Consider the following 20,918-nt stretch of genomic DNA (forward strand, 5'->3'; position numbering starts at 1 on the left):
CAGTATACCTGACAGTAAAAAGGCAGTCTTTTGCTTCACAGATGTCTCTGGCTTCTAAAACTCCCTGTGCCTGATGTTTCTGCAAACCACAAAGACTAGGTAGAAGGCTACGGTAGATTGAAAGCACACCATCACCTTGATCCTACAAGTCCTGTGAAAAAGTTTTTCAAGTGACTAATAAGCAATGATTGCCTTCTTATGGCTAAAGTGTTTACAAAAATATTTTTTAAGAAAAAACATCCAATAAGGCCATGAGTTAAAGACACAAAGTCCATGCTGAATAATAATACGGTAGCCTATTCAGTTTCAGAACTCTTCTTCTGATCCAGAGTGACTAGGTAAGTCATTTCACTCCCCAAGTCCTTGATTTAACCATTTAGAAAGTGGGTTAACAGCAGTTGCCACCCACATCCCTTTCAGGAAATACACTGAAATTTTGTAACCAACTTTAAGCTTCCCTAGAACAAGTTCCCCTTAGAGTAGAGAGCTCTGGTAAATTGGGATGATTCAAGAGGCCCAGAAAGTTCTCTTCTGTAGTGGACTGAATGGTGCCCCCCAAGAAGATTATGTCCATGTACTAACCCCTAGAACCAGTGAATGTGACCTTATTTGGAAAAAAAGGGTCTTGCAGATGTAATTAAATGAAGGATCTCAAGATGAGGTCATCCTGGATAATCCAGGTGGGCCCTAAATCCCATGACATGTCCTTAGGAATGACACACAGAGGAGAGACACAGGAAGAATAGAAGGCCATGTGAAGACAGAGGCAGACATTGGAAGGATGCAGCCACAAGCCAAGGCAGGCCTGGAGCCAAGAGAAGCTGGAAGAGGCCAGGAAGGATTCTCCTAGAGCCCTTGGCGGGAATGCAGCCCTGCTGACACCTTGATTTTGTACTTCTGGCTGCCAGAACTGTGAGATAATAAATTCAGTTGTTTTAAGCCACCAAATTTCAGGTAATTTGTTATGGCAGCCCTGGGAAACTAGTACACCCTCTCTCTCCCACCTATAAGTACCTGCCTAGTAATGTCTAAATGTTTCATCATGGGTGAGTTACTACTTGGTTAAGCAATTTCATCAGGTGTTGTCTTAAAGCGTAACATTCCTTGAGTAATTCCCTTATACCTCAAGGCTAAAGAGTTTACCTGGGAGCTTCCTGGAGCACAGGAAAGAGGGGGTGTGGTGGGGGAGTTAACCCAGCACACCTGGATAGGGACATGGGGCGATGTCAAAGGGGAAGATTAAAAAAAGATCAAAGGGGCCAAAACCAAATTTTATCTATGCTCAGCCTTGAGAAAGTCATATTGACGAAGCCCAAATGTTACTTTAACAGCACAGTCCCATACTATAAAACGTAAGTCTTGCAGAAGCAAAAAAATAACAATATTGCCTCAGTCCTTGGTTCATGGTCCAGAAAGTCCGTTAGGAGGGTGCTCAGACTAATCCAAATGCCTCATTCTCGATGCTCAAATGTGTTTGTTTTCAACGTATGGACACCAAGGGGGGAAAGCGGGGCCGGGGGTGGGGGGGCGGTGGTGGGATGAATTGGGAGATTGGGATTGACATGTATACACTGATGTGTATAAAATAGATAACTAATGAGAACCTGCTGTATAAAAAATAAAATAAAATACAAAAAAATGTTTGTTTTCTTAAGCCTGATACATTAGGTGTATTTTGTATACATGAAAAAAAGCATTTTGAGCTATTAGCAATCAAATAATCACAAAGAGAGCTGGGCAGCAATGGAATATACCTATCAGTCTGGGCCTCCAGCCCAAGCGTGAATTTGGTAGGAGTTTCTCTTCACATTAAACCTGCCCTAGTCTTCCGGCACTTCTGGAGACGCTGTTTAACCAGCTCCCAGGCAAATCTTTCTGATGTCCAATTGCCCTTACTGTTAAGATGCTTCTCCCAGCTCTAATGGCTAACCTAAATTTCAGTTTCAAGCCATTGCACCTTGTAATTACTTTCTCAGCCACTGTAAATAATCTGTGCCCTCTATTTTATCTTTCCCCTTTCCCTATGATAGGGACCTGTGGAAAAGGGAGTCGGTTGCCTTGTTAGTACAACATACACACTGCACCTGAGCAAAATGCAACCAAAAGAAAATCAAACACTCACTCTTGATCCCTGAGTGAGAAACAACGTTATTGATCTTTTCCTTTTTCCTATCCTTCAGCAGATCTGAGCGTCTACACTGACATGCTCTAGTGCTGTGGCATTTATGCCATCTTGGGGACTAGCTGTGTAAATGCTCCAGTAATTTTATACAACTTCAACATACTGTTGTGTTAGAACTTGAGTGTCTGAAGGACTGAGAAGGACAGATTTTCCGCCTCCTTCTCCTTCCCCCACTCTCATGTAATATGAATCAAAATCTTCACTAATTGGCCCTCCTCCTGCCTGTTATTGAAGTCTAGACTTGGTGGCAACCCCTTCTGTGGAAGAGATTTAATGAAGGAGAAAGTGCATGGGAGGGGAATTGGCAAGCAAACCACTGCAAAGCAGCTATAAGAAACTTGGAGGCACAAGGAGTTTTGGGTAAGCTGAGATTGGAAACTAAAGAATATGGTTTCAAACACACAGAGACACACACACAGAGACACACACACAGACACACACACACACACGTTGGTGAATTCACTCTGCCCTGAACCAAATGTTTCCTAAAATTGAGGAAATTTTAAGTTGCATTAATGCAACACATAAAAGAGTTTTCAATGATGCTCAGTAGTGACTTTTTCCTCCTTGCTTTCTTTGGGAGCCATGAAAAACAAAAATAAATTACCCAAACAGGTAATTTGGGGATTTGCCTTCCATTCCCATGATTTCACCGAAAAACTCAAAAATTTCTAATAGTAACTTCATTCTCCTGTCAAGCTGGGGGTGATTCAGATACAGAGCTCTCCAGAGCCCAGTGTGGGCTCCAAGAGGGAATGCCAGGAGGGCTCCAGATCAAGCTAAAAGAACCAAGCCTGGATCCAGGATCTCCCTGTGGGCTGCTAGTATTGTATGACCTGCCTCCTGAAAGCCACCAGCTCTCAAGACTGCAGCAATTTGGTTTGGGAATGTCTGCCTCATTTAACTTTTACTTTTTTTTTTTCAGGAAAGAACTGAAATAAAGTACAAATGACATGGGAACCATGGAGCCAATTCTCCCAAAACCATGCTGACCGCGCATGTATGTCTAAGGAGTGTGGGGTTCAAGGTAGCTGAGGCTACAGTCAACTAGGGCAGTGATGGAAACAGTTTGATCCAGTCACTGAGGCAGTTCAACTCAGAGACGATAACCTTCACTGAACGGGAAAATCAAATGCCCGTGACCCCGGGCTGCTGGGCTGCATTTGGGATGCAGCATTCCCACAGATTCAAGCCATCACTCTTCCCAGGCCATCCTCCTTCCCCTCAACAGATACAGAGACCCTCCATGCATGGTCCTCATCTGTCTCCATGTCTGCCTCCCCCACCAAGAACAGAGAGAGGGCAGTTTTTTTCTTCGAATCCCCAGCATCTCACACATACTGGGTTCTCAAAACTGGTTTCAGAAGTAATCCCCAGAAATGCTGAGCCCACCACAAGAGTAGTGATTAGGAACATGGTTCTGAAAGCAGACTGAGTGGATTTAATTCATTTTGTAGCTATCTGACCTTGTACAAGTCACTAAACTTCTGTAAGCCTCGGTTTCCTCATCTGTAAAATGGGAGAAATAATAACACCCACCTGGTAGTTCTATTGTGGGGATTAAATGGGATGTTGCCCATAAAGGGCTCAGCATAGCGCCTGGCTCAATAAATGTTAATGATTATTAGCACTGCCCCCACCACAGGTGCTCAATAAAAACTTGCTGAATTGAAGTCACAGCAATGGGAATGACTAGCAGATGTGAAGGCAGCTTGAGTTTTTTGGGTATTTTTTAACGTTTTTCCCCACCTCGCTCTACACCAGATGACCTCTGAGAATGTTTTTTCTTTTTCTTTTCTTTTTCTTTCTTTCTTTGTTTTTTTGTTTTTTGTTTTGTTTGTTTGTTTTGTTGTTGTTGTGAAAAAGGATAGAATAGGGGATAGTTAGGCTCTGCTTTTGCTAATCTTCAGTTTTTCATTCAGGGCAGAAAACCAAGCCTGGCAAAGCCAGGCAGATGATTTTCTGAGAAATATGACATGGCTATTAAAAACCCTAAATGAAAGTTGTGTAATGAGCATGAATCTGAATACATTTAAATTTCCTCTAGATCCAGTAATTCCAGCATCATCCTTATATATTTTTTAAGTGTTCCTTTGCAAATGTGAGAAGACCAAAGCCCTAAAAGATAGCAGAATTTTTCCAAGGGTGGAGGTTGGGTTGAGGGTAGGGAGGGTGCCCAATTGTCATGAAAATTAACCCCTGAAAACGCACAGGATTTTATTACCAAATGGATGCCTGAGGAGATTACTACTAGATTTTTAGGGTCTTTACTATCAAGAGAGCAACCTGCATGCCTGAAATAATTAAGAAGAAGAAACTCAATTATCTAGTAAACTGAAATTTCAAACCGCCCTGCTTACCTAAATGAGAAAAGCTGCTTAGACTAAAGCGTCATTACTTCTATTTAGACAAGCCTTAGCAAAGATATACAAGGAGCTAAGGAATGGGACCCCACATTCTTCCCTAAGCCACAACAATGCCTGTTTATGTAAATAGGATTTTCAATAACAGAACAGAATCTGAAAAAAATGTTTGCATTATTGTCTCTGAAAAAAATGCAAATGCAGAAAATGAAAGTCAAGGGGCTTTCACTATGATTGGGCACAGAATACCCTAAAATATTTATTTATTCTATGCGAGTCTGAGCCTGGATTCCAAGTGGATCTAAGAAACAAGCAATGACTCAAAAGGTCTGAGTACAGTATGAAGAAGCACCAAGGTTCCTCTGACTCCATGGCAAGTGAGTGCATATTTATTCAAAAATTCAGTTTAAAAAGAAATAATAGTAGTAGTAGATATCTATTTACATTTATTTGGCAGCCCCTTCCAAAATCTGGGCCAGAATATAAATACCCTTGCCTCCATCGTCACCATCTGACAATCAGACACTCTGGCCACATGACCATAACAACCTCCAGGCACAAACTAAAAGCTCATTAAAGACTATATGAAGACTATTTATAGAAGAGCTAAACAAAGAAGGAAAGAACTACTAGCAAAATTAATTAGATTGTTCATACTTTTGACAACTATTACTATTTGTTTGAACTCAAGTGTCCAGTTCCTTTACTGACTGGTATTGATGACTACGGAGATGCCACGTATCCAGAGTTTTCAACTGACCCTGTAGTTTTTTGGTTCAAGAACTCAGGTTTTGACCTATACTCTGTATATCAGCCTTCCTGTTGCTGTTTAGGCAGCTGATAAGAGGCAGAAATCCTTCTTGCTCATTAGGCCATTAGCTGCTGTTAAGCAAAGGGCTCAGGGAGGGGGCTGTTCAGTGGCCCAGAGGAATGTGCCAAACCCCACATATAAAGCCAGCCTCGATTTGGGGTTAAGAATTTAACCTTAAAAGGCTGACAAGTCATAAATTTGCCTGAGGTTCATATATACGTGTGACTTTCACAGTTTATATTTCCTAGCCAGACTCAAAGTCAAAACATGTCCCTGATTAATGAATGGTACTAATTGTTATTCCTGACTTGAGAACATTAGTCTTTATCCAAAATATTTTCTTAAAAAACACACAATCTCATACTTAAAACTCTCTGGCTTAGGGGAGTTTGGATAACTGGTCAGAAAAAAAAAAGGAAGAGGAGGCTAATGTTATCTGTTACTTGGTGCTACCATTTTGGTAGGCAAGATTGACTGAAAAGCTTCCATTTCACTGTGTCCATCAAGCAAAGTGCAAAGGAATGTCCTCCAAATCTAAACATCTGAGATAAAGCAACCATCTGTGAGTCCACACAAAAACTGAGCTGGGGCCCGGGCAGTGAGGAGGTGGGGGGATGGAGGGGCTAAAGTATCTTTAAGCACATTTTGTCTAACTTATCTTGTTAAATATTTATACATAACTGCATAACCTAACAACCTTGGCCAAGCTTGGAAGAGATAATAGATACAGGACAAACCAAAGATCCCCGAAGTGTAAACACAAAGAAAAAAATACCAAGGAATACTCCAACTGGAATACACTCTCTAACCTGTAGTCAAATTTGAAACTAGGACACTAAAATCCAATGTCCTGAAACGTGATAACTTCATCAGGGAAAAGCAGGCTACAATTTGGTTAGCCTACAGGGTAGGTGTCAGTTCTACCCCACAGTAGCAGTCTTTCAAAGGGGCTCCCTTATCTTTAGAAAAAGGAAAGGCATTCAGTGTAAGAAAAGAGATTTCTAAGAACAGAGATGCAATTTGCATTCATTGAGAATTATGACAAAGTGAGAGAGAATGTAAACTACATTGCAAGGATCTGAGGTATTCAAGTCAGATATATTTAGCCTTGTCCTATCTGTACAAAAAGCCTTTTAAATACTCAGAGTTCTTAGAAAGTGGAATGTAAATGCATCAGTGCATATTTTAGACCTCTTCATTTCCAAACTAAGGAGTTGAATTTCACAATATCCCAAGAGAAGTAACCAGGTACCCAAATATGTGGGCAGAAATGCAAAGCCTGTTTTCTCTCCAGGATCACTGAGGGCAAGCGGATGTGGAGAAGGCAGAGGAAGATGGGGGAAGAGAGGGGAGAAAAGAAAATCAGGACCTATAGGAAAAGGAAACACAACTTAAAATAGAGAGGAAAATATAAAACATTCCACTCATCTATTTTTTTAAGAGAACAAGGAACACAAAAGCATTCAATAAATATAACAAACCATAAAACACCTTCTGTTCCAAACTATAACCACTTGAGAGAGTGTGAGGGTGGAAAAGAGGAAGGCGAAAAGGGAAGACGTGGGGAGCAGTCCAACAGACGATGAAGGGGGGGACCCACTCTTCCCCTTACCATGGGCGTCAGAGTAACTTGGGCTACTTCTTATCACTACTCCATGAAATGTTGATGAGCTTTTGGGGAATTTTCCCAAAATCGTTAGTTGGCAAAACATCTCATGGCCACTAGGACCTAACTTGAAAATAAAACTGAATATTGTTGAGGGGTGGGGGAAGACTACAAATGACTGAATAAATGTTGGTTCCAATATCACCTTCAGGCTTTGCGAATGAGGCAACCTTACTCTCTCAAAGAACAAAAAGGCAATCTGACAGCTTTTGAAGGCCAAAAGAACCTTCAGGCAATGTTATTAAATTGACCCACAGTACTGAAGTTTCAAAGGCAAGAAATGACTTGGGTTTTCAAAATTAACACTTGTATAAAACCTTCAGAATTCCATGGGGGGAAATAAACCTTTATTTCAGAAATAGACTTTGAAGTTTGAAAACAAAGCAGAAAATCTGTTTCTGAAAACAGAAGGGACTATCTGAAACACTCAGCACAGTTCTCCCATGGCTCTTTGAAACTCCTCGTGAGCTCCACTCTGACTTCTGGGGGTGGCCAGAGAAGACACACCTCAGAATGCCAGCAAAAGAGGACATGGGAAACCAATAGTTCCCTAGGGTAAGAGCAAAATGATCTCAAGACGTATGTGCCTCCGGCCACATTAAATTAAGCCAAGGCCTAGACTAGAGGTTCTATCCATCTAGGGGAGCAAAGACTGTTTTTCAAACTGTCACGAAGTTATTAGCAAATGAGCAAAGACCCCGTAGGCTCTCTCTAGCCCACCCATTCTCACTTTCTTATGCCCCCTTCCTTCTCTCCCTCTCCCTCTCCCCCCAACACTCTCTGAATCTCTCTCTCTCCTTCCCCCTCCTCCCACCCTCCCTTCCTCCCCGACTCCACCGATCCACATCAATGAATAAACAGCTGAAGCACAGCACAAACTTGAGAAATCAAAAGAACAATGATCTATTATATGCAAGACCCTCTCTTAAGTGTTCAAGGTTCTGGGGGCTTCCCTGGTGGCGCAGTGGTTGAGAGTCTGCCTGCCAATGCAGGGGACATGGGTTTGAGCCCTGGTCTGGGAGGATCCCACATGCCGCGGAGCAACTAGGCCCGTGAGCCACAACTACTGAGCCTGCGCGTCTGGAGCCTGTGCTCTGCGGCAAGAGAGGCCTCGATAGTGAGAGGCCGGCGCACCGCGATGAAGAGTGGCCCCCGCTTGCCACAACTAGAGAAAGCCCTCGCACAGAAACAAAGACCCAACACAGCAAAAATAAATAAATAAGTTAATAAACTCCTACCCCCAACAACTTAAAAAAAAAGTGTTCAAGGTTCTTACCCTCAAGGGGTTTACATTTGCCTACAAATCACCTGGGGAATGCTGTTAAAAAATACAAAGTCGGATTCAGTAGGTCTGGGATGGCACCTGATATTCTGCTTTTTGTGTGTGTGTGTGCCGAAACCCCGGATTGAACCAAGATTCTGCATTTCTTACAAGCTCCCAGATGCTGCTGATGCAGCATCGATGGGCCACACTTTAACGAGCAAGGCTCTAGTAAGAACAGAAAAGTACATAAATAATTACAAGAGCAAAGGAGAACCAAGTCCATGGGAGAAGTTCATTGATAGCAGGGTTCAAAGGGAGAAAGGATCACATCTAGTCATGGGGAAACATGAAGTGATTCATGAAGAAGATGACATTGCACTGACACCTTGAAAAATGGGTAAGACGGCAGCAGGCACTGATGAGAGGAAGACAGTCAGGTGGTCTGTAAGCAGAGGCTTGGAGACAGACAACTACAGGGTCCTTTCAGCAATGAGTTGCCAGCCTGTTATGCTTAAATAGAGGGCACACATGTCAACAGGATAAGAGTGAGAGGCGTGATGGAGAGAGACTCGCAGGACTTAGCCATTTAATTTGGATGTGAGATGTGTAAAAAGAAAAGTCAAAGTTGATTTCAAGGTTTCAAGTTGGGTCTCAAGCAGAGATGCTATCACCAGAAATACAGAATGTTGGAGAGAGGCCGGTTTGTGCAGATAGGAAAAGAAAATGATGGACTAATTTTGTACTGTGTTGAAAGTGAAGCACTGGCAGGACTTCTGGATGGAGATATCTAGCAGGAAACTGGGAAATACTGAACTGGACAGCAAGGAAGAGGTCAGGTTGGAAAGAGATGGAGGAGTCATTCAAGCAGCGAAGATAATGAAGTCATGGGAATGGTTGTGGGAATGAACAAAGAGAGAACAGAAAGGGCAAAGGACAAACGCGACTGGAACACTTGCATCTAATAAAGGGTGGGAGGAAGAGCGTAAACAAGCAAAGAAAGAATCAGCTTTACAAGTAGGAGGGGAACCCAGCGTGTACAATATCCCAAAAGTCAGAGGAGTGTGGGAATTTAAGTCAAAGACTTTATATCCGGACCATATTCCTTCCCCTCATAATCCAATGTGTACACTGGAAAGAGCATGAGCTATGGAGTGAGACAAATCTGGATGTATAATAAATCCTGGCTCCACCACTTACACAACCTTTGGGAAAGTAAACGTTTCTGGGCCTCAATTTCTTCATCTGTAAAACGGACATGACATCACCTACCTTTCAGCTTTGCTGTGTAGATTACATGAGAGATTAAATATAAAACAACTGACACATAGTAGGCACTCAGTAAATTGTAGTTTTCATGTTCTTCACTTGTGTCCTTTCCAAAATATTCCATCAACCTAAAAGTAGCCTCAAAAAATCTACCTAAGAACAAGGAGTTTCAAGCTTATGTTGAATGAAAATAGATACCCTGATGAAGGTAAACTCATGAACAGGGAAATTAAAGAAACCATTATGCCAGAGAAACAGAAAATTATACAAGCCTCTCCCCCAACCAACCAAAAAAAATCACATCCCCACAGACACTTAAGAAAAGATCAGCCCAATTACACAAGTATTCCTAGTATTTGCTTGGAACCACATGTTTCAAAGGCTAGCCAGCATGGCCCAGTCTGAAATGGAATAGAGACCAGAGCTCCAAAGCTACACAGTATTACAGCATTCTTTCTCCAAAGGGGGAGAGCCAGAGGGGCCTACATGTTGGAACCAAGCCGATCTGTGGAACTCAGAACCTGCAGACACTTTATGAGTGGCTGCATTGTTTGCACATAAGATATATAAAAACAAGGCTTTCCAGACATAAATGTAATGTATGATTGTGAAAGACCACCCACTGCTAAGAGTAACAACGACTTTCAAACAGTTTAAATGACACACATAATTATTAATTATTGCTATCAAAAATAATAGAAATCTGATCTGTTGATTCTAATGTATTTTTCTACACAGAAGTATGTGTGTGGGGTGTGTGTGTGTGTGTGTGTGTGTTGGAGTACATTGTCTTATTTGCAAAGTCTTGGACTATGACAACATATACTCATACTTTTAATCAAGAGCTCTTAAAGTCTTTGGCAGTTTTTAAAAAAACTCACCAGATGTTGGCAAAACACATTTTAAGACATGTCACATGCAAAAGCCTGGAAAATATCATCCACACCCATGACTTCCAACTTGAGCCTATATGTCGATGAGTCCCAACTATGCTTCTCCTGAACTCCAGAAGAGTATATACACTCTTTCCCAGTGATCTCATCTATCCCCAGCTTTCAATTACCATCTACATGCTGACAATGTCCAAATATGTTATCTCCAGCCCTGACTGCTCTCTCTTCTATTATCCAACACACAACCTCAACTACCTACCAGACATTTCTGCCTCAATGATCAAAGGACCCCTCAAACCCAACCTGTTCAAAATCAAACTCATTATTTCACCCCTCAAAAATATGTTCCTCCTGTGTTTCACTCATTTATTCAACAGATATTTACTGAGCACCTATTATCTGCTGTAGCCTCACCACCCCGCATAACTGGAAGTTCTAGACTCTCCCTTCTGTCCTCATAACCAGTCACCAAGTCATGTCTACTCTACTTCCTCTATTCTCTCAACTTTATCTTTTATTCTCCTAGTTATCGCCCTGGCTTTTCACCTGCATTATTAAAACTCCCTGCCACCACTCACTCCCCAGTTATCCTCCATAATAAATAGCGTTTCCTCTTCTTAAAATGTTTTCATGGCTCATCATCAGCCTTGGATACAGTCCAACAAAACTCCTCAGCATCTCCTACCTACTTTTCTTTTTCATCTTTCCTCTAATTTCCCCACATCTGTACTCCAAACAATCCAAACTGTTCCAATACAACAAATATGTCCTTTTGTCTCTTAAATCTGTACCTTTGCACATACCGTACAGGACAGCCCACTTAAGGCAACTACGCACCCTCTTCCATAGCTCAGCAGCACCCAGGTCCCCACAGGGCACCCAGCTCATCATGCTGCCTTGACATCCATGGTTTTCCTTACTGGGTCCCTCCCTAAGCAACGATTTTATCTTATTCATCAGCTCAGTACCTGGCATAGAATCAGTGCTCAATAAATGTTGGTTGAAGTAAAGAATGAATGGAAAACTTTTAAATATTTATGCAGAGATAGCATATAAAGTTCATTATTAGTAGGTTCATTTTCTGACAATTTCCATCTGTTTTCCAAAACAGTTAAATGTGGTTCCCCAATAAAATCACTCCATGAAACCTAACTTGAAGTGCCTCTTGGGTCACGGTCTCATTTCTATGGAGCTCAACATGCAATCCAGCCAGTGCTAGAAGTAGTTCTCCAAAATGAACCAAATTCACAGTATGGGTTGACCATCACTCCTTCAACAGAGATCACACCTCTGTACTTGGGAAATGATGGACCTTTATAAATGAGCAGCAGCTCTATGGTATCAGTGGCAATTAGCTCTGCAACAATTTGGGGCCAATCCAGCTGAAAATGGTTTACTCAAGCTCTGAAAAGCTGTACCCCCCAGTTCTTCCCAGTGTAGGTTAGGCTTATTCTCTAGATTATTAAGGGGGTACAGTTGTAGGGATATTTTATATGTGTGTATGTACGAGTATACAAATATGTGTGTGTGTGTGTGTGTGGAACCAAGCAGATCTGTGGCACTCAGAACCTGCAGACACTCTGAGTGGTTGCATTGTTTGTACGTAAGATATATAAAAGCAAAACTTTCATGACACAAATAAATGTAAGGTATGATTGTGAAAGACTGCCCACTGCTAAGAGTAGCAATTCACAACTTTCAAACAGTTTAAATAACACATAATTACTAATTGTTGCTATCAAAATAATAGAAATATATATTTATACACATGTATAATCTATGAATATATATGTAAAACATATGCAAATACCACATTTAGATAAAGCTGCAGCTAAAATCTCTCTCTACTTGTCACTTCCTCCTCAAACGTTAGTTTTGAAAGAGGGGCAACAAGGCTCCCAGGGCCACAGAGAATAGAGAAATATGCTTCAACTTCACCACCACCCTTCCTCAGTCTCTGCTGCAGATCAGTTTAGAAAATGATGCATTCAGAGAATCAGTCATTCTCCAAGTATATGCAATCCTAGGACCTCATTTGACAGTGATCAAGTCCTCTAGAATATGTCTTTAGGTATTTATTCTTACAGTCATTCCAACCTTTAATAATAACTCTGTACAAGGCACTCTACTCGCCACTCTAGAGGATACCATGACAATCAAACATGGCTCCTATATTCAATGGGCATAGGGTCTGTCAGAGGCTATGAATAAACTATGGACTTCAAAAAACATGGATACTAAGTAAGAAGTACAAATAAGGTAATTCTGGGAACCGAATGCAATTAGGGCATATCTCTGTATTATCTCTGCACACATGATAATTTCCACGTTCATATGTTTTCCAATCCTTTCAGTCTGTTATGTGCCAGTTAACTTTCTGATATATACCAGAATGAGGGCTCTTAACCTACTCCCTGTATCTATCACCCTAACTCTTCCTCTCTTCACCATGTTTCCCTCAGCTTCAATCATCCAAACCAAAATTTGACAAAGAGCAATGGAGAATCCCAGGATGCCATAATACATACTGGAAGTATGTATTATGCAGAGTGTGGGAGAGAGGGAAGAGAACCATAATTAAGAAGGAAACTATGCAAATAGAATTCTAACATTATTTTTAAATGATCATCATTTCTTTCTCTTTTCCCCTCTTGCCTACTTGGGCCTGTATCAGAAAGAACTCCCGATGGGTCACTGCTAGCCAATTTTGAAAGTATGCCCTAATGCATACAGAAATTAAGAGGACTCTCATGAGGCCCTTTAGACTACTCCAATAAAATTCCCATGGCTGAAAACCACTTTGGATTATGTCCTTTTAGATGTACATTTATGAAGTTTGATGGTATAGGTAAGAAACACCAAACACCGAGGAAAAACTCATACACATTTAGTGTATGTTTCTGTAACTGACACCAGTTGCATTATTTTCACACTAAATACCACAGATCTGTAAAGTGAAAATAAATATATGCATTTATGTATACGTAAATATATTTATTTTTAAACTACTTAAAATAGCCTTGTAAACAAGCACAAGCTACTTACCTCTTGTACGACTTGGCTAGTCTACTTTTTCCAGGGAGTTACAGTACAGCCAAATGAATTAAGTCAATGTCCTTTATCACTTACCCATAGACAACAAATGGATTTTTGACCTGAAAAAGTAGTTACTTTTTTAGAAACCTTAGTATATTGGTAAAAAGGAATCAACTACTTAAATATTGGTTTTACGGAAATTTTATGGTTACAATACATTTATAATTCCCTTCATTCATTTAGCCTACAAATATTTATGGGGTACCTATTATTTTGTACTATGCACTATGCTAGACACTGACGATACAAAGATACATAAAATACAGCCCCTATAACCTTGAGGAGATCACAGTCTAGTAGGGAGATACAGATAATTACAAACACGTACCTTAAAGATACCATAATCAGGATTTCTAATTTTCCAGTAATAAACTTATATTCAAAAGGCAGAGTCAAAAGCCCAGTTAAAATTCTACTCTATTTTGCTGAATTTATAAGAAATAAATGCATGCTTCATTGTGGAAATTTTGAAAAATACAGAATACTCTCAAAATCATCACTTCTGAGAAATGTACATCTTTCAACTTTCAGGTGAATGGTTGGAATACAGTGGGTGGAAATTTCATTTATAATGGCTTTAACTTCTCTGTCCCTTTTTACTGCCACTTTCACTTGTATTTTATCTCTCTTCCTATCAATTATTTATCAATATAGCCTATTAAGTATACTTCAAAGAGCTTAGTAGATTTACTAATCTAGCATATAAATACAATTTCAGCTACTAGGCATAATTAACTGTTCAGAACACTAGCAAAGCATTTTGGTCCTAACATTGACTCCTTTTTCCTCATGAGAAAAAATACAAACTCTCAAATAAGGCTTTATGTAGCTACACACATAGAGAGGCAAAAGTGAAAGTGCCTTCCTTGTTAATCAATGCGGATTCACTTTTGTTTAAAAATGGCAAACAAGTATTTCTAATAATTAGCACTTGGATAATTAATATTTAATTGGCCTAATTCGAAGAAGAGAACTAATACTTTACTTTGTATATTCAACAAGGTATTCAAGTGAGACTATAAGGTCCCAGCGAGCGTTTTCCCCTCACACACAGTATTTCAAAATGCACATTTTTCTCTGCTGATATGCTCACCTTCGCGTTGCTTTGTGAATCGCAGTCTTCCTGTCATTACGTTTCAGAAGATAAATTCCCATTACTTTATGCTGTCTCTAAAGCCAGTCTGGGGCCCATGACTTGGACACTATTTTCTGATGCTCATTTCTTAATGGAGTTCTGGGGATCCTGTTTCAAGCCTGACAATTTGCTAAATATGGGCAGATGAGTGGGGGATTTTTCTGCCCACACTTTCCATTAGACCCTAGATTACCAAAAACATCAAACCTCCTTAGAAGCTCAGCTAGGGCTGAAGAGATGCTGGCTCCTGGTATGGTCTCTGGAATTGAGCCTGTGCACCAATTCTGACCCCACGTTACAGAAACCTGTGAGGTACATCAACAGGTCCATGCATGTGTCACAGCTCAACCCCCAAATATGGTAATGTCAACATTAGTGAGAAAGGTCTAGCCGACATTAAATCAAAGAGAGTTTGATTTAAGAGATGTCTTACAATTTATGTCCTATAATTGTTGATCTTTAATGATACTAAGCCAGTCATAACAATGTGGCTAATTTCAATTTGTTCTCTGGGTACTCAACATTAATAAACCCTGCCTGATGGTAAGTAAGAGTTGCCAGCTAACTGAGGTAAGGCTGAACCAGTTCCCAGTCAAAATATATGCAGCTTGAAAAGTTTGTCCATATACCCCAATAATGTCTCATAAAAATGTGGACTTAGACTTTTAGAATAAGTAAGATGACACATAGCTTAAGAAAGTTATTTGAGAGTTTCACAGAAGAATACATAATGATCTAGAAATTCTATTATCAATTATTTACTAAATGCTCTACGGTACTCTTAGCATTGTGCTCAACACTGCATCAAATACAGTGCTTTCCCTTTAAGGAGCTTATAATCTAAAACATACAAATAACCATATGCAGAAAAAAAGCGAGAGATCAGAGTAAAAGGAAGCATTCACAAAAATGTACAAATTCAGCATGCCAGAACTTTTCAGTTGAGCAATATGATCCCCAGTGAAATTCTTTCCAAATGATGTATCGTGTGCACAAGTTATAAGTGATTATCTTCAATTTTCTTAGAAATGAGTAATAAGATACCTCTTAAGAACCATGCTTTTGTATATGCATCAAACACTACAGTTGGCGTGGTCCTATTGATAGCTGCCATTTAAGGAGAACATATTTTCTGTCTTGTCTCACATCAGACAAATCCAGACCTCCTTTCTCCCAGGTTGGTAATAAGCAGCCTTTTTCTAGGCTACAGTGAACAGCAAACATTGCAACTCCAAAGATGGGAGCAGCAGAATGCTCAAAAATATTGCATCAAAATATTGGATACAACCTACCAGCCCATAAGAAAAAAAAAAAAAACACATTGCAAAACTGACACCATCTGTGTCATCTAGCATCCATCAAAATCCTCTTATGCTTGTATTTCCTAATGCTTACACACAGAATTTGCTCCAAGAATTAAGAAAACTTTTTAAGATGGCGGCCCTATTAAGCGACCTCTCCCTATCTCCCACTTCATCTCGTCAGTTCTTTTCCCTTGCCCAGGCTGGCTATTGTGACCATTTCAGCCAATTTCCTGGAGGTATTTTCTAGCCCTTTTCACCCTATTTAATCCCACAAGTTTCCTGAGAAGCCTGTTTACTTGTATGCTCCCCCACTAGACTGTGAGCGCCTTGACAAAAGGGACTATGTCTTACTCCTCTCGGCACCCCCAAAACCTGACACAGAGCCTGCCAAGCAGCAGGCAGTCTGAGACTCCTTTCAGGCCAAGGCGCTCCACTGACCATCAGCCCTCTCCTCAATCAGATCGATGCTTCCCTCTGAGAACATCTCATCACCGATCACCAGGATTAGCGTAATAAATACATTCAGACCACATTTGAGAGAGTTTTCTGAACTATCCCAAGTTAGCACATGGGGATACCACTTTTTCAAAGTTTGAACAAATCACCTGCTTACTCAACTGTCCAGTGCAATCTCAGAGGAGAGAAACCCCTCCCACACCTCACTCTTCTCCCTCCCGACTTTAGGACCGCTAACTGCTTCCAACTAATTGGGGAACCACAGCTGGCAACCCGGAGGAGGTTGCTAGTTCTCATACTCTAAAGCAACAACAATGAATACAAAACTCTCTTTTCGAGAACGTAGATTTTTATTTTTATGTTGTTTCATCTATTTGAGAAAGTCCAAGTCAGTTTTGGCTCTTCAAGGCTGCCTTTTACCCATTCAGGCATTTGGCCTTCTGGATTGGTTCTTGCACTTTCCAAGGCCCTCTAAGGCAAGATTCCTCAGTCTTTGGGGAGTTGCAACACTACCACGGTTTGTTTGATTTTCTCATTCCCATCCGTCCCCTTCACCACCACCACCCCTACAAAAGTGGTGTATGGCATTCATAAAGTGAATTACACTTGATTTTTGTTTAGAGGAATTTTTTTTCAGACTTCTGTAACATTCCCTTGAGACAACTGGAAACATCATTGTCTGATTACTAGCTCACTTTCCTTGCCTAAAATTGTATCCATTCTTGATTGCGCCTGTGGGTAGGTTAAGCAAAACAAAATAAACATCTAGACTTATGAGCTCATTGGCTTTTTTCTGAATTTTTCTAAATTAAATAAGGGCAAAAGAGCTGCACTGAAAGTCAGTTATATGGATTTTTCTGCCAAATGCTAACTCTGTGTGCCTGGTTTCCATCTGTGGTGCTTTCCAAGTTACAAATCCTTAGGAAAAAAAAGAGTGGGGTACGAAAAGATCTATGGATTTGGGGGACATGCTATTTAGAATTGCTATCCTGTGCCTTTGAACACTAAAAGAAATGGGAACATGAGATCGTAAGGCTTTAGATCAGCTTTGTGGAAGTCTAGTGTAGTCCTTCAGCACCAGTGATTTATTTTTTAGGCCTGCTGATTTCAAATGCCATTTAGTCTCATCCATATTAGCATAAGAAATGTACCTTATCCACTCTAACCCAATTCTGCTAATGGCCTAAGTTAACAGTCAATCCCATGCTCCCCCTAAGTGAGACAAGACATTCTTGAGGATTTCTCCTTACTGTGACCAAATCTCGTTTTATCTGGGACAAAGAAAGCTTTAATGCAGTTAATATAGTGGAGCGGGAGAACTGAACATGGCTTAAAATATAGATGGGAAAGAAAAGTCAAGCGGTCATCCTGATGGCTCATAACTATCAAATAATTTGCAGCTCTCTTTCAATTTCCAACCACTGAACGACAGCAGCAAATCACACATTTATTCACTTTGAAATTATGCGCTTGCCATTGTATTTAGTCGGCCATTATCGTCTCTTCTCCGAAATACTGATGAGCTCTTTCCACACATGGACATTAGGATTTTTACCATGCTTTCCATATCTACAGTGACCATATGTGCCCAACTAAAATTCAGGACACATGGTTCCATGCCAGGACAGAGTATTGGAAATCTGCACCGTCCCAGAAAATGCAGGCTATATGGTAGCTGTGTGGGTATCGCCATATTTGAAATTTGGCTTTGCTCCAGGATGAGTCAGAACAGTGCTTGCCACGTAGAAGGTGCTCAACAGGGCATATGTTTGTTAAACAGAAGTGAAGTAGGGAATGTTGGGTTTATACGGTAAAGACCCTTGGAAAGGGATTTTTTCCTACAGAGTTTGGGAAATACTTGAGGAAAATGAAAAATCTCCATTACGAGTCCCTGCTCTCTGTATGTAACATGGCCATCCTTAGGCCAGGAGTAAGGGAGCTTGGAAGGAGGGAGCCCAGGCCAAATCTCATACACACAGTGTGTGGGCCCTCCCAATACTTTTATACAGATGCTGCAAAGAGGCAGGCAGCCAGAGAGCTGGGGGAGGGCAAGGAAGGGTGAGCTCCTGCTTGAGCCTGTGTAGAGGGGGGTTGCTAAATGAGTATCTGTGCATTCCCTCTGGTCTTTTTCCTCTTTTAAGCACAATCTTTACCCCTTGGCTTCAAACCCGCCCAGTGTGGCCCCCGATCCAACCCTGGACCCATTCATCTTGTGGGGGGCTCATCCTGTGAGGACCAATTTTTACATTACCAACAAAAGCATGTTCTCTGGCCTTACCAAGCTAATTACCAGGGCACTTCGAGGGGAGAGGGATTCGCCTGCTGTTGCAGCTCTGTGGAGCTGATTCATAGGTTGCCCCTTACGGCTCCTGCGCACGCTCACGTGGTACGTTATTAACACTTAACAGAGTGAGAGGTAGTTCTACCCTTCCTTAGAGCTAAATCCTGCAAAGCAATATTTAACATATGCGCAAATGCATTTCAGTCACCAAAAAGGGTGACCAATTACCTTTGCAACTAAACAGCAGGCTCGCTCGGCTCTTTTCATCCACCTAAAGAAAAGGCTGAGGGCGCGCTGGCTGCCTAGGTAACCTCCCGCTAGTGAACGCTCGCCGGCAGCGCCCACAGGGCGCGCATCGCATTCACAACTTGGCCCAACCATCAGGCCCGCCTCCCTGACTTGTTGAGAGCCACGAGCCAAGTTCTGGCGAGGGCTGCTCCCCGATCCCTCGGAAACGCGGGACGCGCGCCTCGCTGGATGCCTGGGTGGCGAAGAGACACCGGAGGCCACAAACGTCTTACGATTTGTGAATACAACCAGCCGTTTCTTAGAGCGCACCTCTGATAAATAAACCTGTTTGAAGCCGACTCTTCTTGCCTGCATTGCCAGTGTAGCAACTTGTCCTAATTGGATTCTAAGGCAGGCTTTTAGGACTCCAACCGTGGGACAGTCAATCACACAAGGCCATTAATATTCATCTGTTGACAGCGGCAGCGCTCAGGGAAGGTTAAAATATGCCCTTACAACACGACCTGATTGTGCAGAACAAAAGGCAAGCGTTCAGAAACTTTCCTCCACCTAAAATCATCTCCCCTTCAGGGTCCAGCCTGTCAAGAAGGCAGATGAGTTTGAGAAGGGGAGGAGTTAAATCATCTTTGGACTCCTGCTCCCCGGGCCAGCGGCCCGGTTTTGGAAACGATTTCGCCAGCCTAGAGAAGAGACGCTGTTTTGAAGGAAAAGGCTCAGTCCTCCTCATTTGGGGCACCCTCCTACCTACTCAAAAGTTTCCCTCCGTGTGTCTTTACCTGCCACTGCGGATTCGGAGATCTGTCCTCAACTTTGCCTGCACTTGGGCCCGCGAGCCTCGGGAACCCAGGCTGCGGAAAGGAGGGCGTGAGGGCAGGTTGGGGAGAGAATGGCCGGAGCCGCGGTCCAGCTGAGGCTGAAATTCTGGCACGTACGTGCGAGCGAGGGTGGCAAATTCCAGAGGCAAGGCACCAGCTCGGATGTGGGGCGCCAGTTCGCCGAGGCGGGGAGAACCAGCTCCAGCCTTCCCGCCCTCCCCCCAAAAATGGGCGCTCGCTAGAAAGGCCATGCTCGCGGTTCCTCCCCGTCGCACCTTCGCTGACAGCCCAGCGAGCTTGGGAGATGCGGACACGGCCCACATATACCCTTCTTCCCTTTCTCGGGAGACCTGGCCGGGCCCGGGCACGGCGACCACTCCCAGGTGCCCGGCCGCTAGGCTCACGATCGCGGCCCCGCGGGGCTAGCGCGCTCGGGTTACCTCCACCATGCGCCCCTTGGCTCACCGCCGGGCGCGGGGAACGCGCGAGGGACGACTCCTCACCTGGCACTGGGGTTTCAGGCACCCACTTGAGTCCGGGCTGCAGTCTCTGGAAGAAGGAGCGGACCTGGTGACAGGTGGCGTCCGGCGGCGGCGGCGGGGGCTGTGCCTGTCCCGGGCAGTCCAAGCTGAGCAGCATCGCCACCACCAAGCACGCGGTGCGCACGGGCCCTGCCATCCTGCTTCGCCGGGAGCAAGGAGAGAGCGGGAGAGTGGCAGCGGGGGCGAGAGCTTTCCCAGGACTCAGCAAGCCTGGCAGTGGCCCTAAGGAGCGGGAGACGTGCCGCTACCCAGCCGCTGCAAAAGTTTCCTCGCAGCTACCTGGGCGCTGGGCGAGGGCGGGAACGGCTCGGCGGCTCGGGGCGGGGCGGGGTTGACCGGGTTGGGGCGGGGCGAGGAGGGACCGGGTGGGGCGGGGCGAGGCGAACTGCGCGGCCGGGGGGCGGCGGCGGCCGCGCGGCGAGGCTGCAGGCTCGGGGCGCGGGGCTGCGAGGAGTGCTGGGGCACCGCGGCGCGGGGACCGGGCAGGAGCGGCGCGAGAGGAGGAGGCGGAGCGCGTGCGGTGGCTCCTGGCCCCGCAGCCCAGCTGCTGGCTCGCCGCCGCTCTACACAGAGAGCTCTGGCATAACTACTGCAG

At 43.1% G+C, this 20,918-nt stretch overlaps 1 protein-coding gene across 1 annotated transcript in view; it reads right to left on the bottom strand.

Annotated features, from left to right (window-relative positions):
* The window catches only part of GPC3 (glypican 3), a 439,276-nt gene extending 418,664 nt beyond the window's left edge, over window positions 1-20,612 (bottom strand). The window contains exon 1 of the mRNA XM_082610706.1: window positions 20,285-20,612. Within this exon, the coding sequence (XP_082466832.1) occupies window positions 20,285-20,459 (175 nt within the window). The 5' untranslated portion in view covers window positions 20,460-20,612. The remainder of the gene's footprint in view (window positions 1-20,284) is intronic.
* Between the last annotated feature and the right edge of the window lie 306 nt (window positions 20,613-20,918).

This window comes from Mesoplodon mirus (genome assembly GCF_964341445.2).
Source record: "Mesoplodon mirus genome assembly, chromosome: X".
NCBI classification, from domain to species: domain Eukaryota; kingdom Metazoa; phylum Chordata; class Mammalia; order Artiodactyla; family Ziphiidae; genus Mesoplodon; species Mesoplodon mirus.